This window comes from Pleurodeles waltl, chromosome 3_1 (assembly GCF_031143425.1).
Source record: "Pleurodeles waltl isolate 20211129_DDA chromosome 3_1, aPleWal1.hap1.20221129, whole genome shotgun sequence".
Taxonomy (NCBI): domain Eukaryota; kingdom Metazoa; phylum Chordata; class Amphibia; order Caudata; family Salamandridae; genus Pleurodeles; species Pleurodeles waltl.
This window is the reverse complement of record NC_090440.1, coordinates 812,131,365-812,158,407: the sequence shown is the minus strand read 5'-3', so window position 1 is coordinate 812,158,407 and position 27,043 is coordinate 812,131,365. Positions and strand designations below refer to the sequence as shown.

At 43.7% G+C, this 27,043-nt stretch overlaps 1 protein-coding gene across 1 annotated transcript in view; it reads left to right on the top strand.

Annotated features, from left to right (window-relative positions):
* The window catches only part of PSMA1 (proteasome 20S subunit alpha 1), a 130,708-nt gene extending 105,311 nt beyond the window's left edge, over positions 1-25,397 (top strand). Inside the window, exons 9-10 of the mRNA XM_069223693.1 lie at positions 8,948-9,052; positions 25,149-25,397. Coding sequence (XP_069079794.1) covers positions 8,948-9,052; positions 25,149-25,205 — 162 coding nt within the window. The 3' untranslated portion in view covers positions 25,206-25,397. The remainder of the gene's footprint in view (positions 1-8,947; positions 9,053-25,148) is intronic.
* Positions 25,398-27,043: the final 1,646 nt, after the last annotated feature.

Here is a 27,043-nt window from a genome sequence, read left to right as displayed (position 1 = left end):
CAGAGTATCCACAAGTCCGGAAATGTACTGAGATGATTGTGTCTGAGGTGCAGTACTTATACCCTGTTTTGTCTTTTAAGTGGGGTAGACTTCAAAGACAGGTCTTTGAAGTGCATAGAGTCCATACCATTCCTGCCTTGGCTCCAGACACACTGCAGGGTGTATGTGCCCTTGTGTGGGGCAGGACACAGTCCATTCAGGTGTGTCAGCTCCTCCGTCCCATTCTGCCCAGGATGTCCTGTCAGACTGTGTATGGCCCATCATTCACACCTAAGTTCCCTTTGTGTGTGGCTTTCTGGAGGGAATGCACAAAAGCCTAGCTGTCACCCACCCCAGATGTGAATCCAGAGTCAGACAGCAGGCACCAGGTGGTTAAAGTAAGGAAATGCTAACTTTCTAAAAGTGGCATTTTTTTAAAATCCTGACTCGCGATAAATTGTAATTTTAAATTGTGATTCCAGATACGCCAAACACGGGGGTCCCATTTCTTCACAATTGAAAATTAGACTTCTAAAATTTAATAAGGTCATCCCAATGTTATACTATGAGAGAGATATGCCTTGCAGTAGTGGAAAACAAATTTGAGTTTTTCACTAATAGGGTATATAAAACTTACAAGTATGTGTTCTACTTTTTAAATGTACTGTACATTGCCCTTGAGCTGTCTATAGCCTACCCTAGGGGTGTCTTGTATATATTAAAAAGGAAGGTTTGGGCCTGGCAAAAAAGTTAACTTGCCAGGTCGACATGGCATTTTAGAACTGCCCACACAGGCTCAGCAGTGGCAGGCCTGAGGCATGTTTGAAGGGCTGCTGAATTGGGTGGCTGGCCTAATGATAATGGAAGGGAACATTTTGGAAGACGGTTCCATCAGTCTGTCTTTTGAGGCTGTCTGCTTTGCATTATTACTCACTGGAATCAAATTTAAAGCTATTGATCAGAAATTGAAAGTGTGGCAGAATTCTCATATCTGAGAATTCACTGTGCTTTTAAAAATAAACTGAAGCTCATTGAAATAATACTCTATAATTGAATATGGCAAACCTGCAAATATCACAAGATGAATGCTTCTCGCTGGCAGTCAAACACAGGAATAACCAAGCAGTATTACCTCCAGAACTAGAGATTTTATTGTAGTGCTTGATATGTCAAGAAACGGAGGATTTTCCTAAGAGATAAATATATGTACTTTTTGTAGGTTAAGCAGTCCAAATATAGTTAATATTCTTCTCGTATATCCTGGGTTGAAATCAACCCACCAGAAATTTAGAAGAACAATTTTTGTTTTATTTTCTTTCTTTATTAGAAAAAATAAATTGAGCTTTTAATGTGAAAGATCCAATGATAATTTAATACCAGTGATTGTATTTGCCTCTTAATTTTTTTCAGTCCTTTCTATGTGTGCAAAGGCTGAAATATATATTTAAATTTAAAAAGAATTATGACTTGAATGTCCTAGATGAATGGATGTTAGCATGTGCAGGCATTGTTCTCTAAGGTGTTGACCACTTCATGGAGGCATCCAGGACAAAATCATACCCTTGCCTTTTGATAACAGTGCCCTGCTTGCTCTGTGTAAAGATTAAAGGGCAGTTGGATCACCAAAATCCATAAGTTTTATTTCGTCAAGCAAACAATGCTTCTTTGGTATTCAAACATTTTAAAGCCAGGCAGGCTTGTAAAGGAACGCATGTCAACCAGAAAGGAAGGCATGTCAACCAGAAAATGCAGACTTGCCCCGAATCCGATTCTGGGCCTTAAACTACAAACACCTGTGATGCATCTGAAAAAGCAGACTTGTCTGATTTACGTCTTGTTACCCAAAAGAAGTCCGTTATAGGGGATCTTAGGTGACTGCTTCAAGAATAACGCTGTGACCATAATTCAACAATATAATTTATCTGGGCTTAGTCCTGCAAGAAACAATGAATCTCTTCTTGCCAGCATCCGAGAGAACTCTCTCTTTCTGTGGACCAAGAAAGACGTTGCTTTACATTTTTCTGGGCCTGCAAGGAGCATACCACACTGGCTCGCAACATTCTGCAGAGAAGACCTGAATTATGTGCTTGGGTGTTCAGAGCAGCCCTTTATTGGATCCAATCCTTTTTCCCCAACTTTAACCGGAAAGTCCAGTTTGGATCATTGGCTTCATAGTCACAAATAGCTTCATGCCGGAAGCCAGAGGGATCATCCTCATGTTGCATGCTTTTTTCTGTGTGCCTCTTGTCACAGCTTTTTCAGCTGTTTAAGTGATTAATCTCCAGATGTGCATGGTTTGCTGGATAGTTTTCCAAGTGGAAATGAATGCATGTCATTAAAAATCACCATATTCCTGGACCTTGTGTTCCACTGGATGAATGAGCGTTTCCTATGTATCAGTAAACCCAAAGTGAAATACGGGTGTTCGGTGGGGGATCGTGTGACCTACTACAATCAATTGGCCCCTCATCTTAGTGGCTCCTCCATTCACCGCACAACGTAATAAATATGTTTTGTTATTTGACTGCGTTCATTTTCTCACCATATCAGTGCAGTAGCAAAGGGCATCAGTTTGCATCTTTTCCAGAAAAGCTGCCCACTCCTTGAAAAGACCACTGTGTTGAGCTGATGAGTCTGGGTAATGGCACATTTGAACTACTGCTACATCATTTAATCCAGGCTCCCAACAGTTTACTAGAGGTCTATTAAGGCTCCAAAACAAGGCGATCAGAACATTGAGCACATGAAACCTGGCTCTAAAGTGGTCCTCTCTGGTGGGTGTACAGTTAAGTACAAAGGTCTTGACCCTGCTTCCCATAGCAGTTCCTTTTGCCTTTGTCACCCTAAGAAAGGTATGCTCAGAATGTTATGGGGGAATAGGAGCCATAGAATATATGGATGGTGTAGAAAAGTAATGGTTGTAGGGATGGAAGGTGAGGGTGATGTGTTAAACACATGTACAAAGGAAAAGGGAGTGTACCAGGTTCTGAGGTGAAGTACGGTGAATGTGTTGGCATAAGGAGCGGGCCTCTATCAGGGTGCACTGTAGTGGTGCTTGGTTGTTCGTAGTCTTCTTTGTGGGTGCAGTGCGAGGTGTTAGTGTGCACAGGTGGGCCTGCGTTGCAGGAGTAACGACAGTGTAGGCAGGTGAAGGGTCCTTTAGTAGAGCGTGGAGAGGCCGTGAAGCAGCTTTTGATGGGGTGTTCGACATTAAGGGCCTAGGGTTCCTTGGTGGTGGGTGGGAGGATGAGGGGTCCTGGCACTGGGTGTGGTCCAGGCGCGGACGGATGCAGATGGTCTTGTCTTTGGTGTGCCTTTGGCATGGCCATGCTCTAGCCTCCATTATATGTTCTGGGAAGGCGGGAGCGACCGTGGCACAAAGGAGGCATCGCAGGCGTAAACAAGGAAAACTATCCCACCTCCTATTAAAGGTTCCAACAGGAATCCTAAAAGAATATAATCAACGTTGAGCACAACAATTGTTAGAACATCAACTTATGCGCAAAAGAAGATAAATAATATATTTCTCAAAAAATGCCTACTAACTGGATGTTTTCTATACAAACACTCTAAAGGAAAAAAAATCTCTCTACCTTCATTCATCCTCAATTACACCTCACTCATACATCAATAAAAAATAAGAGGACAAATGTAAACCCATATTGTTTAGGGAGAAACACTGGAATCCATTAAATCAAACGTGCATATAATATTAAATGTCTATCTGAGACCATAAATGTTTCTCCAATTCCAAATGTGCCTTCAAAAGTTCTTTATGCACTCCTTATATATTCCTTTACTTTAGAAGTTGTAGATAGCCAATAATGCAATTTCCCAATCCCAAAAATTCCAAGTTCCTCCTTGTGAGCAGACGTGCTGACGTACGTTTCGGTGTCAAGTGGCCAGAAGGTCACACACCTTCCTCAGGGAGCAAATTGATTGTCCATTGAATATAAGATATATATATATATAGAGAGAGAAATTCCATCCAAGGGATAGTATCTATTTGCATCCATCCATTAAATAACTGTCACTCAGAGTGGTGCACAGCATATAAACTTGATACATTGCACTATGTATATAGAGTACATCAAGCTCTGCAACATGCGAGCTGCCACCGACACCACATCTGGGAAGTATGCAATGTTGGGCTGGAACTTCTCCTGCCTGTCACACAGGAAGAGTACACTGCCTTTCTGGCTCAGCTTCCCAGTGGGGCACAGTGCCATCTTCACTAGAGCTTGACACTTTATCCCGGTAGGAGGCGTCGCTCTCTCCCCACCAATCAGAAAGTGATTCAGCACCTAGGTCCTCCCGACACAGGAGAAGCATTCTTCTCACCCAATCAACTCCTTTCTCTACTTGCAACGCAGGTGTGTCAGCAGATACAATCAGGCTCCGGAATGCAGGTGGAGCAGTCACAATCAGGTTCAGGGATGTGGGTGGAGCTGTTTCAGACAGGCTCAGGAATGCAAGCGGAGCTGCCAGCGGAAGGCATGAGGGCCATGATGCTGCTGGGGAACTGTGACTGGCCCAGTACTAAAGCTACAGCCTAACTCCAGGGGCACCAGGGGTATGTTGAGGTATTGTATATCAAAAATAAAGGAAAGGGGAGTTGGAATTAATCCAAGAAGGTGCACTAATACTTATGGCAACATCTACCATGCAGGGGTGGTGTGTAATGAGTATTAGGATGCCAGAACTGTGGCTTAGACCATAGCCAAACCTTCACTCTGCACAGGTGGAGTTGAGACACTTTGCGCTTGGTACATTTCTAACCTAACAGCAAAGGCAGCACAGACAGCACAAAAGTGAATCGGCCTACCTTGTAGTAACCATGTCTCCTCACATCTTGTGAGCCTAGTGCTTTACTTATCTCCCAGAGATTCTCCCTCTTTCTAGTTTCATAAGAAGACATTCTCCTGGCCTCCTAGAATTTTCTCCCTCAGAACTTTCATTATTAGTAATGAATGACATTTCAAGGTAAAAAGAGACAATGTGGCGAAAGAAGGATTGATCTGCTCCCATTGTTTTGGCAGCAGGCACAGATTTGGTTGTTTATTTTGTTTCTTAGCTGAAATTCAACAAAGGCTATTCGATCTTTTGGACCACTGGCATTCCCGTCAAATCCTTTCAAGTAAAGAAAAAAGTGCTCTCTATCTGCAATTTCCCACCGTCTTTTACCAAAAATACACAAAGGCCATCCACCCAAGGGTAGACCAATAAGATCAGGTATTAACTCAGTTTGTCCCCAACTGGGCACTCTAATTGATAAGGAACTGCAGCCTTTCATGACGAACTTACCTTCTTTTGTCAGAGATACCAAAGACATTTTACAAAAATTACTATTGACGTTGTCAGCCTCTACACTTCCATAAAACACAGCGACGGTCTAGAAGCTGTAAGAAGATGTCTCCACAAAGTCAGTGAAGTACTTGGAACGCAACTCGATGATTTGGGAAATGTTGAAATTCTGTTTAGAAACCAACTATTTTCTTTTTGACGGCCAATTCTATCTGCAACTTCAAGGGACAGCAATGGGGGCAAAATTTGCACCACCGTATGCCTGTATTCTGATGGGGGCGGTTGAAAACTTCTGGCTATGGAATGATCTAACCGAACATCTCTCACAACATATAATTTTCTGGGGACGTTACATTGACGACATTTTGTTAATTTGGCAAGGCCAGAGAGATCTTCTCAACCAATTCTTACAGACATTAGTACCCAACAGATGGGGAATTGACATCACTTATCAAATCTCAAACTCATCAGTAGAATACTTGGATCTTCTGATTTTCATTAAAGACGACAAGTTATAGACAAAGTTGTTGCGGAAAACGACAGTGGCAAACTCAATCCTTCATGCTACCAGCTGTCATCCTCCTAGCACCATCCGGAATATTCCTCAAGGCGAATATAGGAGAGCCAGATTGAATTGATGAAACACAACAGACTACGAAAACATCTCTACCCAAATGACTGAGAGACTCACAGCCAGGGGGTATAATCGCAAGTCACTTAATACTATAAAGGACAAACTGCGTGATATAGACCGTAATAAGATGCTAAACAAATCCCAACAAACTAATAAGAAGTCTGTCATTCGGTTCATTACTGAGTTCCACAATGGTCACCACCTCATCCGGAATCATTTGCGCAAACATTGGTACCTTCTACAGAACAATCCTTCCATTAACCAATATATAACTAATTTTCCACAAATAGGCTTCAGACGGGCTCCTAATCTAAGAGACAAACTCTGCTCATCTTTCTTTCAAAACAAGCCACCTACAACATTCTTACTTCCAAAACCTAAGGGTTTTTACACCTGTAGCAAATGTTCAATTTGTAAGTTGGGTCTTTCTAAATCTACAACAATTACCATAAATGACCAATGTTACTATATCAATGATTTAATTATTTGTGAAAGTCCGAATGTTGTTTACGCAATATGGTGTCCATGCCATCAAGCCTACATAGGCAGCACCACCCGTTCACTCAAAATAAGGATTCAAGAACATTACCGCAATATTCAGAAACTGGATATGAAGGCACCACTTGTAGAACATTTTATTGAATCTCATTCTCATGAACGTACATTTACATTTTGTGGCCTCCGACGTATTATATCAACCCCTCGCGGTGGCAATACTCCATTACGTCTGCGCAAGGAGGAAAGCAGACTGATAATTCAATATGACACAGTTAACAATGGACTTAAAAAGGATCTTGAGTGGCATTATTGGCTAATGTAAATAGAGCCAATTTTGTATTATTATCATCTGGTGACTCATCACCAAACAGGCTACTTCACCGATTCATCAAAAGTATTTATTCTAAGCTTGTTGTCTTTTTCTCATATCAACTATTGATTTATTACATAGGTACTTTTGTCTACTCGGAAGGTTATTTTCCTTTTTGCTATACAGCTTCCAAAAAATGGTCAGTGTTACTTCATAGACAGGAGGATGCTTAATGTTGCTAATGAGTTCATTCAACATTTCCTTTTTTGCCATAATTTTTTGTCAATATGTTTTTCAGGGTAACACCATACTCCATATTAATAACAATGTTGCCTCAAAATTCCTCCCTATTTTTAGTAGTTAGCATGATTAACCTATAATACACATTTCTTAGTTTTCCTTAGTTCTTTATTTTCACCTTGATGCACCTTTCGTGCTTTATTTGGACGAATGTTACACCATTATAAGATGGCGCTGCCTTTTTATGTATTCAAGATGGAGCCGTCTACACTGTTTGTTCTCACCGACGTCGCACTCATACAGTCCTTTCTCGGTGTCCATACCTCATAGACCACACTGAAGTAGGACACACAAACACACCGGTCTTGCATATAAGACGCAGCGCAAAATCGGCGCGCTGTCTCTTGTTCTAAATTTTTCAGCGACGGACAGTAATATCAATAACCAAACCATCCCACCGGCACATAATGGGTGAGGGTCGTTCCTTAGCAGTATTGTTAGGTAATATGCATGTGAGCAATTTTTACACATTGCCCTTCGACATTTTTACAAATAATAACTCTTAATCTACCGGTTACTCGTATCTACCGAACCATGTACCTTTTTTCCCTTATTTTGGGTTAAGATTGCAATTTCAAAGTTTTTGGATCCCCTATGCAATTGATATTATCTTTTATGTAGTCTCTTAATATCAGGCATCACTACCTAGGTTGTTTTCTCTTAAGACAGCTCCTTCTGACTGTTAACTTTCGCTTTACCAAACTACCAAGTTACATGGTGATATATGTATATACTTATGTTGCAGATTATTTGTTGAACTAGTGCTCAAACAACTGACTGTTTTTGCTATCTGAACATAACTTACAAAGAATGGTATGTTGTTTTTATTTGTTTAGTCACAATAACTGTTTCCAATCACACTAACGTTTTTCTGCGCAGCGTTAATACAGTCTAACTAAACCACTCTTGCATGCTCTCTCTTAATAAGTCAGTCCTGGTAACCCTATAATTGTCTTTTGATCACTACTCTTCATATTTGTCAGTTTTTTAAGGACACTTGTAATAGTCACTCATAATTATTATTTATTTACTATTTCTTGTATATTCTTCAATCTATTGTCTCCTTGCTCATTAATCACTTAGCACAGGTTTTTCTTGGAATCAAGAATCATGTCTTTGGGTTGCATGACCCTCCTCACGGACGTTTGGCTTCCCACTTTTCGGTGTCTTTTATAACTCTCTTTAATATAACTACATTATATTCTCTTGTCTTACGACATTTCTCTTTTTCCCAGCCTTGAGAAAGCCCTGGCTTACGCGCCTGTGGGGCGAGACACGTGTTGGCTGAGCTTCCGCATATCTTTTGGGACTTATGTTTGCTTACATCTCCACTGAGAGTTGTTTGCCCTTTAAAAATTAAATTCGACTTGGCGCAACATTGACTTTGATTATAGCCTTCTTTATGAATGTCACACAATTTAAGACAATTTGATTTTGAGAAAAAATTGTATTTATACAGTGGGACCTCACCTGCTTTTGAGTAATGTAGTTTATTTTGTTTCTCAGTTGCCTGTTTCGATGAGTACAGTTTGAATATCTTGAAATGCATATTACATGCCTGCCAGAACAAAATTAATAGTTGTGGTTTGGATATTTTTACATGCTTAATACATGAAAAAAAATAGAATACATATATTCAGAAGGGTGTATATTTGTAGAGTACTATATTACTCTTATCTTCAATATGGTCTTTAGCTATCATGATGCGCTCCATTTCAGCGGTAAAAATGGTCAAACTGTAACTTATGGTTCAGAATCATTAATTTTATGTACTTGTGTAGTATGTTGTAAAAGAAATGCACTGGGTGTGGCATGATCTTTTTACTAAAGTAAAATTTGCACACTTCTCCCAACTCAGGAAATCTTAGTCCATCTGATATCTCTCATGATATGGCTAATTTTCAGTTTTTTGGATTTTTCAGAATGTTTCCGTTGGCATTGTTGGTAAAGACATGGAATTTACAATCTATGATGATGATGATGTGGCCACATTCCTGGAAGGCCTTGAAGAGAGACCACAAAGAAAGGTAATGAATAGAAAAACACAGTAATTTTACAGTCCTGCTGATATAAATTCTGGTTTAAAACTTGTCTATTTCCTTGTTGTAGTTAATTGAGTTTTTGCTGTATGGTATGTGTAGGAAGTTGGCTCTGTATGCACTATTTCAAAGTAAGGAATAGTATGCACAGAGTCCAAGGGTTCCCCTTAGAGGTAAGATAGTGGCAAAAAGAGATAATACTAATGCTCTATTTTGTGGTAGTGTGGTCGAGCAGTAGGCTTATCAAAGGAGTAGTGTTAAGCATTTGTTGTACAGACACACAGGCAATAAATGAGGAACACACACTCAGAGACCAATCCAGCCAATAGGTTTTGTTATAGAAAAATATATTTTCTTAGTTTATTTTAAGAACCACAGGTTCAAATTCTACATGTAATATCTCCTTTGAAAGGTATTGCAGGTAAGTACTTTAGGAACTTTGAATCATTACATTAGCATGTATACTTTTTACATAAAACACAATAAGCTGTTTTAAAAGTGGACACAGTGCAATTTTCACAGTTCCTGGGGGAGGTAAGTTTTTGTTAGTTTTGTCAGGTAAGTAAATCACTTACAAGTCTCAGGTTTGGGTCCAAGATAGCCCACCGTTGGGGGTTCAGAGCAACCCCAAAGTTACCACACCAGCAGCTCAGGGCCGGTCAGGTGCAGAGGTCAAAGAGGTGCCCAAAACACATAGGCTTCAATGGAGAGAAGGGGGTGCCCCGGTTCCGGTCTGCCAGCAGGTAAGTACCCGCGTCTTCGGAGGGCAGACCAGGGGGGTTTTGTAGGGCACCGGGGGGGGACACAAGTCAGCACAAAAAGCACACCCTCAGCAGTGCGGGGGCGGCCGGGTGCAGTGTGCAAACACGCGTCGGGTTTTCAATGGTTTTCAATGAGAGACCAAGGGATCTCTTCAGCGGTGCAGGCAGGCAAAGGGGGGGCTCCTCGGGGTAGCCACCACCTGGGCAAGGGAGAGGGCCTCCTGGGGGTCACTCCTGCACAGGAGTTCCGTTCCTTTAGGTGCTGGGGGCTGCGGGTGCAGGGTCTTTTCCAGCCGTCGGGAAAGGGAGTTCAGGCAGTCGCGGTCAGGGGGAGCCTCGGGATTCCTTCTGCAGGCGTCGCTGTGGGGGCTCAGGGGGGACAACTTTGGTTACTCACGGTCTCGGAGTCGCCGGAGGGTCCTCCCTGAGGTGTTGGTTCTCCACCAGTCGAGTCGGGGTCGCCGGGTGCAGTGTTGCAAGTCTCACGCTTCTTGCGGGGAGTTGCAGGGGTCTTTAAATCTGCTCCTTGAAACAAAGTTGCAGTTCTTTTGGAGCAGTGCCGCTGTCCTCAGGAGTTTCTTGTCTTTCTTGAAGCAGGGCAGTCCTCAGAGGATTCAGAGGTCGCCGGTCCCTTGGAAACAAGGCCGAGACAGGCCTGTAGGACTGGGGCCAAAGCAGTTGGTGTCTTCTGTTCTTCCTCTGCAGGGGTTTTTCAGCTCAGCAGTCTTGTTCTTGTAGTTTCAGGAATCTAAATTCTTAGGTTCAGGGGAGCCCTTAAATACTAAATTTAAGGGCGTGTTTAGGTCTGGGGGGTTAGTAGCCAATGGCTACTAGCCCTGAGGGTGGGTACACCCTCTTTGTGCCTCCTCCCAAGGGGAGGGGGTCACATTCCTATCCCTATTGGGGGAATCCTCCTTCTACAAGATGGAGGATTTCTAAAAGTCTGAGTCACCTCAGCTCAGGACACCTTAGGGGCTGCCCTGACTGGCCAGTGACTCCTCCTTGTTATTCTCATTATTTCTCCTGGACTTGCCGCCAAAAGTGGGGGCTGTGTCCAGGGGGCGGGCATCTCCACTATCTGGAGTGCCCTGGGGCATTGTCACACGAAGCTTGAGCCTTTGAAGCTCACTGCTAGGTGTTACAGTTCCTGCAGGGGGGAGGTGTGAAGCACCTCCACCCAGAGCAGGCTTTGTTTCTGTCCTCAGAGAGCACAAAGGCTCTCACCGCATGAGGTCAGAAACTCGTCTCTCAGCAGCAGGCTGGCACAGACCAGTCAGTCCTGCACTGAACAATTGGGTAAAATACAGGGGGTATCTCTAAGATGCCCTCTGTGTGCATTTTTTTTTATAAATCCAACACTGGCATCAGTGTGGGTTTATTATTCTGAGAAGTTTGATACTAAACTTCCCAGTATTCAGTGTAGCCATTATGGAGCTGTGGAGTTCTTTTTTGACAGACTCCCAGCCCATATACTCTTATGGCTACCCTGCACTTACAATGTCTAAGGTTTTGCTTAGACACTGTAGGGGCATAGTGCTCATGCACATATGCCCTCACCTATGGTATAGTGCACCCTGCCTTAGGGCTGTAAGGCCTACTAGAGGGGTGACTTATCTATACTGCATAGGCAGTGTGAGGTTGGCATGGCACCCTGAGGGGAGTGCCATGTCGACTTACTCGTTTTGTTCTCATCAGCACACACAAGCTGGAAAGCAGTGTGTCTGTGCTGAGTGAGGGGTCCCCAGGGTGGCATAAGATATGCTGCAGCCCTTAGAGACCTTCCCTGGCATCAGGGCCCTTGGTACCAGGGGTACCAGGGGTACCAGTTACAAGGGACTTACCTGGATGCCAGGGTGTGCCAATTGTGGAATCAAAAGTACATTTTAGGTGAAAGAACACTGGTGCTGGGGCCTGGTTAGCAGGGTCCCAGCACACTTCTCAGTCAAGTCAGCATCAGTATCAGGCAAAAAGTGGGGGGTAACTGCAACAGGGAGCCATTTCTTTACAGTACGTTTCTCTTACCGGGCTGGACTGTGAGTTTTGGCAATTTCTCCCAGCTGATTGTATTCAGAGCTACCATTTTGCAAAGCATTTTGCAAATTTATTTAGATGAAAGGTTGCCTATCCATTTAAAAAAAAAAACATTGAAATCCTTCAGTTAATGTTCAGTCAACTTTGCAGTACTTGACTCTGCTTTAGTTTCTTTAGTCACCTTTTGGCCAATAACGACTGTTGCATGCAAAAAGATTAATAAAAACTCTATCCAATTAATACAATCTCATGTAGATTTCATTAGGCTTGTATGAGCTTATCTTGTTTAAAATGTTTGACATTTGCTCTGGGTAATGTTAAATGAATGTTGATGCAGGGGTCTAAACCTTAAAACGGATCTCTTGTTTTGTCTATCTGCTGACAGAAGGGTTCTGCAATTACACTCTACAGCCCTATATACTCCTCTTATAAGTTTCCTTGCAGTGTATATACATAGGAATATGGCAGTTGTACACACCTGTGGCAGATACCCAGGTGTTATTTTTTTAATGTGTAAATTCTTTCTGTATAATTATATTGGAAATATTTAAATCAGCCATTTCTCGAGACCTGCTTGGTGTAACACAAAGCTCGGTACCACACTCTTATGAGACACAAATCAACTGATGTAATGTTTTTTTCTGAAGTGTACGTCTAGTCAATACATCTGGTATCTATCAGGCAATTCAAAACTTCTGTCCCATGACCCATCTTCAGCAAGGTGGATAGTCTTTTGCTCTCTTTATGATTCAGTCATTTTCACTACCCACATCAGGCTAGCTGCTCTCTCAATGTAAGAATTGCCTAGAAATTAGAATTTCATAGTTTCCTTAATTATGCATGTCAAACTTATTCTAAAATGAACAAAAGTATCCATGAATAACATCTAAATATGCAAGAGTTTCTTTGAGCTGAAGTTGTTCCAGGACTCTGAAAAATAAATTCTAAACACTTCTAAGTCAGCTCTCTGGGACTGGAAAGCGCTGAATCTACCAAATCCTGTTGTAACTTGTCTGATGTACAGTTTGTCAAAAAGTGTTCTTTCATGATCAGGTTATAAAGGCCATCATAATCCTGCATCTTAACTTTTAACCAGCCACCTAGAGTTTTGACAAGTGAAAAAAAAAAAATCTACCCAGGTCTGACTCGAGATTTTGTGAGTCTCTGTGAACATAATCCTGTCCTACTTAGTGGTGAGTCTAAAGCCCTCAATTAGGGCATCCTTCATGATGCAGTAGGACCCAGCATCTTCCTTATAGAGTGTCAAGAGTGTATCACTGCAGTTGCCTGAGGAAAAACTCCCAGAGTAGAGAGCTCCAGTGTCTCTGATGTAACCTCTTATTTTTACATGCCCTCTGAAAGGCAGTACATCATTTGGTAATAACCTCAACTTCGACATATTTGAGGACAATCCCTATGGGGATTTTAGGGTCAAAAGATTCCTTTCTCTTCCGGTTTGTTTTGTTGCTGCCACCATTCATGGGTGCCAAACCCAACTCAGCCCTTTTGTGAGCAGGATTTTGGCCTCAAGGGCTACTCTTTTGGCTAGTCCCTCCAGCTTCAGGTCTGGATCTCCTAGTTCTTCTGTGTGCTTGGAGGGGCCTGGCCTAACTCTAGGAACAGTTTTAGGTTAGAGGTTTCTAATGTGTTGCCCTCCCTCTCGGGTATTAGAAGGAAAACCTTCCTAAAGAGCACTGTGGTTAGGCTCATCTTCATTGACAAGGTCTTCCTCAATGTTGTTAGTGGTCTCTTCTCTTGCCTGGGCATTGTCAAAATCAGGGGCAGGGTCAGAAACCTGTCTGTGGTGGAAGGCTGGTCGAAGACTAGTAGGTTTAAGGTGCCCTCTGGGTGCATGTCATAATAAAATCAAATACTGACATCAGTATGGATTTATTAAGATGAGGTGCTTGATACCAAACCCCATAGGTTTCAGTAAAGCCATTTTGTAGTAGGGTAACTTGTAATGACCAGTGCCCAGTACACACCTTAAGATGGCTTCTATGTTCACTTACAATATCTAGTAATCGAACTCGACATCACAGGCGCATATCTTATGTAGATATGTCCTCACTTAAGTATAATGCACCCTGCCTTAGGGCTCTATTAGGGCCATTAACAGGCACTTGGCTACCTGCTTTTGTGATTAACCGAATCAACCATGTCAACAGATATCCTTCTTTATTTCCCTCGCCATGTTGATTGGATTTGAATTCTTGAAAGTCAAGTATGCTTTCTATCTAGTACCTTGGAGTACCCCCATTGTATTGTCTCACAAGTGTGAGTCCCCCAGTGGCATTTGAATCTTTTTGGTCTTTTATGTTAGGAATCTCATTATCCATATATAGAAAAATACTTGAAGCATCAACCACACTTGGCATACTGTATCCATGCAAACGTAGCTCAGGATGAACCTTGTATCTTATCTATATTCACCTGTATTACCTAGTGATCGTTGGAAATATTTGCATTCTATAATATTAAACGTGGGCTGGCTCGCTTACCGTTAAACCTACTCTGGATACCCACAATTCTTTTTTTTTTTTCATTTTTTTTTTTCTGTTTGAATTGTTTTATTAAAGAATATAGGGTGATACAGAATATATAGAAATATACCTTCAAAACCTTTTTTTTTTTTTTTTTTTTACAACAAGTGATTTCACAATAGGTATATAAACTTACGCAGTCTGACTAATATTCTGGATAATAGGTTTAAAAATTGTGAATAAACATTTAAGGGGAAGGAATATAAGAAAAAAAAAACAACAAAGAGAGAGGTTAATCGGGGGGGGGGGGTGGAGATAAAGATATCGTATAAGCTAAGAGGGGATAAGGGGGAGGTTGAAGGGAGGATTGATAAATGAATAAAGGGACCGGAGGCCTTGGATCCATAATAACAAGGCTAATGCGTAAGTAGTTTGATTATTCCATGTCTGATGTGAATTGTCGCAAGGGGTTGGACAGTATGGCCTATATGCCTAGATTGTTAAGATATGAGGTAAAGGTTCTAGCCCATGAGGAAGGATAGCACCAGGAGAGGAGTTATCAAGGAGTTCTCCACAGGGGCATGCAGATTGAAATGGATTTATTTGGGGAATGGGTTCTTCTTATATGAGTTAAATAATCAGACATTGGTCGGATAAGGGAAAAAGGAGGAGTATCTGGTTACTCGGCCCGAGGTCTAGGGCGTTTGTCAAGGCGGGAGATCTAGGGGGTAGAAGAAGGAATGCTTAAGCTGCATGTATCGCCACTCTTGGTTACTGTGTATGCCGAACTCTTCCTGAAGGAAGGCAAAGGTTCGAAAGCTATCTCCATCTATGATTTGAGATATGTTATGGATACTTGCCTCGATCCATTGGGGCCATCGGAGGAGGTTTCCTTCTATTTTTATGCTTTTATTCCCTGCTATAGGGGCCTGGGCGTGCAGGAAAGGGTGTACACCAAGTAATCGGTGAGCTCTACGCCATGCTATGTTTGTGGCCATAAGGATGGGGTTAGGTAAGTGGGGGTGATCAGTGTATGTCCCTCCCATCACCGTATGCTGACCTCTTAGGAGTTTATCTGTGGCTACCCATTGCGGTGGATCTGGGATTGTGTACGCTAGCTGTGACAGTTATTAGGCTAATGAGTAGTGTTCTACTGAGGGTAGGCCTAAACCTCCATAGGGTCGTTGTGCCAATATTGTTGCAGGTTTCAACCTAGGGCGTAAGGAGCCCCAGACGAAGGTTCTTATGGATGCATCGATCAGGCGGAGCGAGGAGAGGGATACCAGTAAAGAGAGCATGCCTAATACATATGTGAAGCGCGGGAGGGTAACCATTCTGACCGCCTGCGTCCTGCCCCACATGGACAGGCCCAATAGTGACCACTTGGCGAAGTCCTGCTTCATTCTGGATATATGAGGATCTATGTTGTCCCTGACCATGTGTTCCAAGCCTCAATTGATAAACGTTCCTATGTATTTAAGGCGAGTCGGGGTCCATTTAAATGGGAGGCCATGAATTGCAGCTCTCGCCGTTATGCGGGATAATGGTAGCGCTTCGCTCTTGTCCCAGTTTACCTGATATCCGGATACGGGTGCAAAGCCTTCTATGGTAGAGAGTAGTGATGGCAGGGAGTTTTCAAGGTCGGAAAAAGTTAGCAAAATGTCATCTGCGTAGAGATAGATTTTGGATGAGCCCCCTGTTAAAGAGATACCTTTTATCTGTTGGGAGTTCCGTATGGTAGCTGCCAGGTGTTCCATGGGCAGTAGGAATAGGAGCGGTGAGAGGGGGGCAACCCTGGCGAGTGCCTCTTCCGATGGGGAATGGGTCAGATAGAAAGCCCCCGCAATTAACCTGTGCCGTGGGATGGTCAGACAATAGGCGGACTTTGGAAATGAATTGTTCTCCGAGGCCAAAGTGCTTCATGGTAGCAAACGGGTAGGACCATTCGATACGGTTGAATGCTTTCTCCGGATCTAGAGATACGGCTAGGGCTTCCTCTGGTAGTTGTAGGTATTCCAGTAAGGTATGGCAGTGGTTACGCATATGGTTTCTGGACGTGCGACCCGGAACGAACCCCACCTGGGTTTTATGGATCAGGGGCGTATCACCTTACGTAAGTGTGCTGCTAAGATGCTGGCTAGGAGTTTAACGTCTCCGTTCAGAAGGGAGATGGGACGATAGCTGCCACAGAGTAGAGAGTCCCTCCCTGGCTTAGGTAGGACAACAATCGTGGCCCTGTTGGACAGAGCACCCAAGGAGCCTTCCTGACATGCTTCCGTAAGTGCCTCGTGCACTACTGTGATTGCCTCTTCCCCGGCCCATCTATAAAATTCCACAGGGAATCCGTCCTCTCCCGGAGATTTATGGTAGGGGAGGTTTGCGATAACTTGCGTTATTTCTTCCCTGCTTATATCGCCTTCTAGAAGGGCTCGACCTTCCTCCGACAGACAAGACAGGTTGGCCGTGTTAAGGAATGCCTCTGTCTGTGTATGATCAGTCGATATTTTAGGGGTATAGAGATGTCGGTAGTACGTGGCAAATTCGTTCACAATGTCTTGCGGGCGGGTCAGTACCGCTCCTGAGGAGGATGTTATGGCCGGGAAGGTAGAGGCAGCCTCTCTCGGTCGGAGCTGACCTGTCTGGATCCGAAGTAGTATCAGAGTGGTCTGAGAGACCGCTATCTAGGATGCAGGTGTCTAGCATTTAGGGGATACAGTGTGTGATATGATGAAATAGTCCAGGTGTGATTGGGTACTGTGGACAGATGATAGATAAGTATATTCCTTATCTTTCGGGTGTTGTATTCTCCAGCAGTCAACTAGGCCGGCATACGTGGTTAGGTCTGACAGTAGTGCCCTATCATGATTATTGCCTACATCAATAGGACCTGTCCTGTCCAATATGGTATCTTGGGTGAGATTCCAGTCCCCCCAATTATATAGCGGGTAGTTCCGATTTCGGTCCGGTGCCGCTTTAGTTGTAGGAAGAATGGGCGCTTTGTGCTGGTTGGTTCGTAAACAGAGCCCACGCATAGGAAGGTATTTCCTATTTTTAATTTAGCGAATATATATCTTCCCTCCGTGTCGTTCCACATTTTAATGATTGTGATCGGGAGGGATTTACGCATTAGTATCGCTACCCCGCATTTGCGAGGCGTGCTATTCCCAGTCTCTTGGTCTATTGGGCAGCAGCTAAGTTTACTGGATTCAAGGATGTCTAAGTGAGTTTATTGAAGCAGGGCAATATCGGCTCTTTTAGATTGAAGGTATGACAGTATATTTTTCCGTTTAACATAGCTCGTCATGCCATGTACATTCCAGAAGAGAATCCGTAGCGGACGTGTCGCTCGGGGGGTGGGGGGGTTCCCTGACATTCTGGGTGGTAGTGTAGAACCGCACCAGTTCCAGGGGTGGTACTGGTGGGAGGGGAGGGGGGGCTATCTCAGCTGTTAGGTTTAGGGTTGGGGGTGTGTTTGTTAGTTATAGTATGATGGCTTGGGAAAGGGGAGGGGCAGCTGGCGGGGGCTGGGTGTTCTCTCTAGAAGAGGAGAGGGGGGGGCAAAAGGAGAGAGGATAGAATAGATAGTGGGAAGCCGAAAGGGAATGCAGAGAAGAGAAAAGAGAAAGGGGGGTGTGAAAAGCAGTATATGGGATAAAATAACATGCTGAAAGAGGAGATACAGAAGAATGGGATGGGGAGGCTAGGGATCCAGCCTCTGTGGTTAGATCTGTAAACTGCAGGTCCGGTTCCTCTCAGAACTCTCGTGCCGTCTGCTTCGATTTAAGGCAAGAGAGGAAAAAAGAGATTGCGCGGGTTTCAGGGGGGGGGGGGGCCACACGGGCTCCCAAGTATATTTTGGAGGGGGGGGATTAGTGGCCATGACAATGATCAAGGTTTGACATCTTGGGTGAGGATAGGATTAGGTAGTGGACAGGGACCTAGTCCACAGGGTATTGGTGGTTTGGTTTAATTTGATTCGGCTTGATTTGGTTTGGTTTGGTTTGATTTGGTTTGGTTTGATTTGCTGAAGGGGTAGCGTCGTGTCAATGTGACGATGATAGGGAGGGTGGGAGTTTCGTGGTTGTGTATGGGGACGGGTCTGCTCGGCGACGAATAATGACAAGCGAGATGTTTGCGCGATTCAGGTGTTTACAGTTTTGAGATAGAGGGTAGTCACCGCGCCTGGGTAATACTGTTGTATGGGATTATAGGTTGTGGGAGTGATTTGGTGAAGCAGGGGAAGAAGGGGGTTGATGCAGGGAGTTGAGGATATATTGTGGGAGTATGAGGTAATGACAGGGTAGATAGAAAGAAGGTAGGGAGGGGAGGTTGGAGCGGGGGAGGTTGGAGCGGGGGAGGGAGAGGGTGGGTGGGGCAATGTAGTTCTGGTTCAGACGAAGATACAAAGAGGTGCAGGTATAATACATCCTGAATACTTCATTTCATCTATAGCGTCACTGTACCACATAATACAACATTACTGTAACCTGCTAATTCTAATAACATAATATATCATAATACCTTGTCATACTGTTATATGATTGACTGTTAAACTGAATGGCAGGCGATTAATCGTAGAGTAAATAGTGAGAGCGGCCACCTCCTGGGCAATGAGTGGGCGGTGTGTGTCTCACTTCACTGTAAATACGTTATTACATCATAATACTATAAAGTGGAGTATATTCAGATATTGTCTGTTTGCTAGTTTAACATGTGATACAATCATGATCTTCCTATCCTGTGTGGAGGTTGCGGATATCAGCGGTAATTAGTCTGGGGATGAGTACGTATGCTCAGCAGAGGTTATTAACAATTTATGATACCGTGGTTTGTAGCATTGTATTAGAAAAGGTACTAATGTACATTGGGTTGTGTATCACAAAGTTTAGGTTAGTATAATTTTATTTGGTCTGATCTTGGCCCCTAGGATAACTATGGGGGTTAGTTAGCTCTGGTGTCGGTGTTAACCTTGTGTGACACATGTTGGAGCAGGTTTAGTTTGTGCCGTATTGTTTGCTACTATGGGGTATTCTGTAGTGCGGTGGAGGCGCATCAGTTTATTTGATAGGTATTTGACAGCGCCTGTGTAAGACTATAACTATAAGGCCAGGTCTTGATTCTTATGTGGCCTGTGGGAGTCCGTGAAATCTACTCCAGACGCTGGTATGTGTACCCTATCTTTCACTAGAAACAATTTACAGTTTACCTGATGTTGTCACATCATGAGGTCTTATATTAAGTTGTGGAGAAGAACTCTGGCCTATCAACCGCCTAATTTTAACAATGACACCAACGACCATAAACAGTTATGAGAAAGATTCAAATATAGGGTCTGAATAGGTACTCATCCGTCCTTGGGGTCGACGGCGGCTGTGTATCAATGTTCAGGCAATTGTCTCACATATGCACGGTATCGAGTCGCCTTCTCAAGGAGATACAGTTGTTGGTTTTAAAGTGGAGCAGGATTTGTCTCTTTCCGATAGCTGAGTGTGGGCTGCCATGGCATGTAAGACCTGGCCCCTATCATCGTGTGATCTGGCTAGTCTCTCCAAGTCCCTGCCCCTTTGACAGGTATCAGTGTCATGTAGGGCCATACTTGCTTTCTCCATTCCTGGGGGGAAAGTTCAGTTGCCTTCATTATCCCCTGAAATATCTTGCGGGCGATTTGAGTTGGTAGAATCCATAGGTTGGAGTTGGAAAGAGTCATGAAAGAGTCTCAATTCTTCGGGATCATAGAAATCCTTGGCTACTCCGTTTTTGGTGACCCACATTCTTGCAGGGTCAAAAAAGATCATATTTCATCTCCAGTTGACGGAGCCGGGGTCGTAGAGCTAGAAAGACCTTTCTGCGTTCATTGGTCTCTTTGGAATAGTTGGCGGTTATTCGGATGTCATTCTGATCTACCCAGAAAGGTCCATGGCTATGCGCCGTTTGGAGTATTTGACGGGTTTGGTTATGCCGTAGTAGGCATGCAATGATTGGTCGAGGCCTTGAGGATTTGTCGGAGCGTTTCGGGCCTACTCTGTGTGCCCGTTGGAATTCTAGCGGTGGGTCAAAATCCAGTGAGGTCAGTTTTGAGAGAGTAGAGCTCAGAAAGGCCTGCATATCTGTGCCTTCTTCGTTTTCCGGGATCCCAAGTAGGCAGATGTTATCTCTCCGACTTCTGTCCTCCATGTCCGTTAGCTTACTCCTAAGGTAGAGGAGGTCTTGGTCTCGGTCCTGGGACGCAGTAGCCTGCGCTTCAAGTGATCCCATGCGTTGTTCCAGTCCCGTCACCCTGGACTGGAAGCATGCAATGTCTGATCGCATGGATTTGGTCTCCAGTGTTAGTGAAGTTATAGAGCCGTCGATTCCCTCTATGCGACGACTGACAGTGGTGATCTCGTGTAGTATCCGTTCCATGGTTGTGGAGTGTTCCTCGTCTGACATCATGATGGGCTCAGTTGGGGGTGGCAATTCGTGAGGGCCTGTCGTCGTAGGAGTTGGGTACCTGTGATGGAGCGCTACTGAGAATAATAGTTGTTGTGCCGGTTTGCTACTGGGCATCGCCTTAACGGTCTGCAGGGACTGCCCAGTTAAAGCCCAGGCCTTCCTTCCTCGGGGTCCGATAGGGGTGTGTGTTTTCAAAGTTAGCCACTTCCCGTTTCTGTTCAGTCCCTCCTTTTTTTATCATTTTTTTTTTATCTGTTCCCGTCTGCTTATTTTTCTCCTCATTCCTTTTTCCCCCTTTATTTGTACCAACCTAGTGGCTGTTGCGAGGCGTGGCAGTCTGCTGTTCTCCTCAGGTGGGGGGGGAAGTTATAGCAATGGGGGCTCTGCAATAGTAGGGCCAGTGTAGGGCCTGTTGTAGCCCAGAGTGTTGTGGAGGCTGTGTCCTCTATTTGCTGTGTAGGGCTCTCCTGCGATTAGGGTGAGTTGCAGGGGGGGTACGCGCGTCCTTCAGATCTTTTGCCAGCGGTCCATCATGGTTGAGAGTATGTATTTCTGGGCATCCCTCCTGTAGTCGCTGGTGTCCCCCTGGCACGTGTGTATTGTGGTGAAGGCGTTAGCTCCTGCTCCTATGCCTGGGCGACCTGGGTGGGAGGGAAGAGGTAGGTGGTAATGGAGCCCGCCTCGGCATGATAGCTTGAGTTTTCTGCCCCTTGTGTAGTTTCCTTTTTCGTGACTTTTTGCCTCTTTCCTTTATTATTGTTCCATCTTTACGTTGGTCATTTTTTGTTTCTCTCCTTTTGTCCTCTGTCCCCTTTTTTTTTGTTTACTTTCCTCCTTTTTCTTTCTTATTTATTATTTTATTGCCTTGCCCCTTCCCTCCACGTCTCCCTCCTACTTGTCCTGCGGAGAGAGGGATGCAGGGTGTTTGCCCCTCTCCGGGTGGTGGTAGCTTTACCTGTCCTTTCTCATCTCTCCTTCACCCTCCTGTCCCTCCACTCCTTCGGCTCCTTCTGTTCTCCCCCTTTCTCTCCCTCCCCCTGTCCCTCTTTCTCCTCCTCTCTCTCCTTTTTCTCTTTTCTTCTTCTTTTTTCTTTCCTTCTTTCTTTCTTCTTTATTGCAAGGGGAGGAGGAGGGTATAAGCGCAATGTCCCACTGAAAGGTGATCGGGAAGGTGGCACGGTGTCCCCTGTCAGCGCTGAGAAGAGGGGAGCCGTATCTTGTCAGCCGGTGATGTCCTCCGCTTCAGGCTCCGAGGGCGCTGCCCCACCTCTCCGGTAAGGCCCTCATCCTTGCGTCGTCTGCCGGAGGGCCCCCGGTGCTCCAACAGGTCTCCCTACCGGGGGTCGGAGGTCTGGAGATTCAGAAGGCTCTCTGGGCTGCCTTGTCGCCGTTGCAGACGAGTCGGCCGCGGCGTCAGAGTAACGCGACTCCGCCCCCCGGGCAGGCCTTCTCATCTGAGGGAGAGTCGCGAGTCACGGGTCCACAGGCTCGCGTCTGCGGACTCCCCTGGCGCAAATCAGGGCCACGGCAGCAGAAGGGGTCAGCGCCGGGTAAGGTAGTCACTCCGGCTGTCTCCGCACCCCCGTCACCTCCCCGGCATCGCCCCGGCCCGGAGCTCACTCTCTAGGCAGCCATCTTACTTCGTGGCCCGGCCACTCCCCCCTGGATACCATAATTCTAACCACTTAAAGACTGCTTAGAGTATTGGTTAAAAATGTTTCATTATGGGTCCTGAATACTTCCAACTGAGCCAAAACAAATGTCCTCCTTTCTAGTAAATGAATGTCCAGATCTAGTCAACAAAAATGCACTTCATTAATCCCTTGAAGATAGGAATAGTCTTAAATTTAAACAGACAAGCCTTGTAGTCTGACAAACTGCAGGCATGGGGCTTTGTACCTTCCTTGGCCAAGTGCCATATCATATGTCCAGTATCTTTATGGCCAGTTGCCATACCTGGCGAATAATAAGGGTAGGAGTTAGCACAGGCGCAAGGTTGATGATTGACCTGTATCTTCTGGACATCAATGTTGGCAGTTGCCTGCAAGTAGCAGTACTGGGCAAACAGTGAATCTTTAATTATAAAACAAACAAGACTCCATGAAATATCCTTGGTTAAAGGTGTCTTTTAGTTGTCTACCAAGATCATATAATCACTTAGGTTTAAAAAAAGAAAAAGTATTAATAAAATTCCCTAAAGAAGATCTCCATTCAAGGGATGTTATGGTTATGATGCAAACCGTAAAGACTAATGGAAATCGAAAGATTAGGCATTCCACTAAATCTCTTACCTATCCAGTTCCTTCGACGTAGATTCCTTTAAATCCTCTGAAGGCCAATTTTGGGATGGCAGTTTTCCATGCATTGCATAGAGCTGTGCAACCCTACCCTAAGTGATGCAACTGCATGTAAATATATCATAACTTTTTGCCAGCCCAGCTAATAGGCCAATATAGCAACCCCCCTGAGGGCTAAGCCAGTCCACAATAATGCCAAAATCCAGGATTGGTTCTGTAAACCTGGAGGGCACACCAAACTTGGTCTTTTTTTTTTTAGGACTACTGCCCATGTTCTGGGTAGTTGACTTGAAGTGGAGGCAGCAGTGTTATTTTTTTTAATCAGTTAGTTTTCCGAAACATACTTTTTTCTGTGTCAGAGGAGTAAGACCGACTTAAAATTTCCCCTTCAGTTTGGCACCCAGCATTTTGCAGTGACATTCTGTTTGCATGTAGATTTTGCATGAGTAGCCAATAATTTGCTGGGGCAGCCTGTGTGCATTGAGAGTATGTTCGCACAGACTCAGTTTTGGATGGCTGCTGGCTTAGCATGGCTTGGCACACGATTGAAGATGGATTCAGTTTTTCTGATGGTGGAAGTACATTGCCTGCCTTTCCCTTACTAGAAGGTAGAGTTCCAGACACTGAAGTGGGAAAAATGGAGACTGCACCATCTCTAGCAAATCGCTCGAATACCTTTTAGCAAGGAAATGCTGATCAGATTTTCAGAGGGGGCTGAGTCAGCAGTTCCTGTTATTGAAGGAGGTGAAGTTTCTCTGCAAGGCCTGCCCTTTTTAGGTCAAGCATAGCAGCGCGCATGCGCTGCTTGTCTGACGTGTTGGTATGTATCTATACGTTTGTCCCTCCTTGTTTTCTTTCTGATTGCTACCTCAGGAAAACTGATGAAAGACAAGTGAAAGACAAGTGAAGAGAAATCACACTTCATTGAGCCCATATTTTGGGTTCTCCTGCCTAGAGCCAGCATCATCACTACCTGCTTCAAGAGCTTTCACCTTTCACAAATGCTTTCTCTGCACAACAGCTAGAAAATATCATTTGTAGGCAGCCACCCAAACCGTTTCCAGAACCATCCTCACTCTATAAAATGAGTATACAAATGGAACAAAAAAAAAAAACAGTAAAGAAACTTTAAGCCAAACAACAGCATGCTTGTGGCTTGTCTGGCCACTTCAGATGTTTGAGTCTTTCCAAGAGGAGCCATTGTTGCTACCGAAGTGGGGGACTTGCCTCGGACCAGACATCCCCAACTTCTGTAGACAAGCAACAGTCAAACCGTCTTGCAGTGCAGAGTCCCTTAACAGGTCCGAGTGAGAAGCAGGAATGCCTCTGTGGATGAGTGACCCTTAACAGTGTTCCCCGACTATCACCATTCAGTGCCTGCTGCACTTAGAAGAGAGACCTTGGCATCAATAACTCTTTGGGCTTAAGCACTATCCAGACTGACCTACCAGATGCTAATGTGGTGATGGCTTGGTGAACTTTCATTTGTGCATTATCTTGCCTGACCATGGGAAGTCACAATAGATATTAAGGTCATCATAGATTTAAAGAAAGGGTCAAGATCCCTTGGGGACGATAGCTTACCTTTTATTTGTGCCCCTATATGATTGTATGTTAATCCGTTTTGCGCTGTGATATTAAAGTACTTTATTTTTTACTAAAAGACTCAGCACTGGCTGGGCAGTGATTTATTATGTGTTTTGTTTGACTGTTTTGAGCTCTGGATCAATGTACACATTTGGCTATGCAAATGTACGTTTCTAGGAAGTTTCATTACGTTTTTTCAGGACTTCTGATGCTTCATAATCTGCCTCCATGTTCTGTCCCGCAGGCTTACCATTTTCTGTTCCCCAGGAAATGCGGGAAGAGCTTTACCCTCATTCTCACAGGTTCAGTTGGCTGACTCCACAACGAGTGAAGATGCAGCATTATAGTATTGCATGCTTAAAGGTTGCAGTATCTATGAGACTGTTAGGCATATGTTGAAAGCTATTTCCGCCTGTTAAATATGAACTACTTTAAATGTATAATTATAAATATTTTAGTTTTAATAGAAATGTCTTATTTTTTTATGCTTAAGGTCGCACAACCTGCTGAAGAAGTCGTAGAGAAGGCAGAGGAACCAATGGAGCACTAATCTTCAGTCCACAGTCGTGGTATCAGAAGAAAGTATCCTACCACTGACAACTGTAATTAAATGATATCGCAACCTTTATTTTTGAAGACCATTTCTCAATTTGCAAATAAATGCATCAATTAGTCACGTTCCCTTTGACCTGCGTATTACATTTTTTGTTATGTAAACCGTGCAATAAATGTTTTTCTTGAACTGTTTTTGTTAATCTTTTTTTAAAAGAAAGTAAAGCATATTTTCACTGTTTCCTTAGTTGGTGAATATACACATTTTTATCTGAACTGAATAACAAATCTTATCTAACAAAGTATAAACGGGGTATATTTATGCTGAAACCACGGGATGGCATAGTTTATTTTGGGTCGTTAGGATATTTATTCATAATACTGATTGAACTACTTATGCTTAATACCAATGAGCTACTGCAGTAGTGGACATGCCAGGAAGTATCATAACTTGCAGCACATCTTGTATCACCATGCGGTTTTGCAGAACAGAAATGTTTTTCTTTTTCCCTTAGAACTGTGTCAAATTGCTGGTGCCTTGAACTGCCTTGAGTTCAGTGGCTAAAGCTATTAAAATCAAAATCCAGTGATGCTAGAAAAGTGAAAAGGTTGTACCTTTGCTAAATGTACTGACCCCAACATACGTGTAGTTGCTGAACAAACCCTACGGCTGTTCCACAAACATATTTTTGCAACCTGAATTAATCCCAGTGAATTCAGTTTACTTCTTGCCGAGCACAGCTCGCTGCCCTTATCATTTGAGCCCTGACTCTTTTGGCACCCTTCCACCGACCTAATGATACATATATACATCATAAAATGAATTGGAATATGCAGTAGCTCTGGCAGTGAAACAATTAATCTCAGTTTTTAGAAGTGTGGTGTTTGGTAATTGTAGATGTTAATCTAGCAGCAGTGGTGTCTTGTAGGGTATTGGGCATTGCACTACAGCTTTGTCCCCTCTCTCTGCAAGGAAGAGCACATACTTAAAATTTGTACCACTGCTAATCCTTGAAAGAAGTGAGGAACACTACGTGCCTATCGATTTCAGTGATCCTGATATTCTTTAGAGGGATATGCATGAGTATCGGGCAGAGTGGGTTCCCCAGAGAAATTCTGAAAAACTGAATCAAATAGTGCACTTTACAGCACATTTTTATTGTAATTGTGATTAAAAAAAAATAAAATAAAAAAAAAAAGCCATAGTCTCTGATCTAGCTCATGACATTCCAAACCTTAGGGGTATTATAGATGCGCCTTACGCTCTGCAGGGGTGTTGGAGATGTGCTGTGTTGTATCATCGTAGTCAATTTTAATGAAAAGGTATCAAAATGATGCATTTATAGCATACAACAACAAAAAATAGGTGATAAATGCAGTTGTGAATATGCAATGTTGCTTTTTCAGTTGCCAGGACGGTTATTTCCATTTTTTAAATCATCCTGCCCCTTCAAAGTAGATTTTCAGTTATGTCGTGACTGAGAATCTCATTGAGGTCACAGCTGCAGGCAGTGCAAATCTAAGCAAGACAGATTTTACAGCCTCATTCAGCAGTGCTGGCTCTGTTTTTGGAGACCGTATACGTTTGGACAGCAGATGGGTTTCAGAGATCTCTTTAAGATTAGGTAAGGGATTAAGTGAGAAGTGCTAATGGTCACGCCAGTATCTACTGTATTTACAGATTTGGAAATGCAATCATTTTGTCTTGAATCATCAGCGTGTCAGTGGATTCCATCAAACATATGCATATCATTTTATGAGCAGTCTTAACCAAAAATGCAACATTTTCATGTTTATTTGTTAAGGGTTTGGTGGCCAAACCATCATTTATCATTT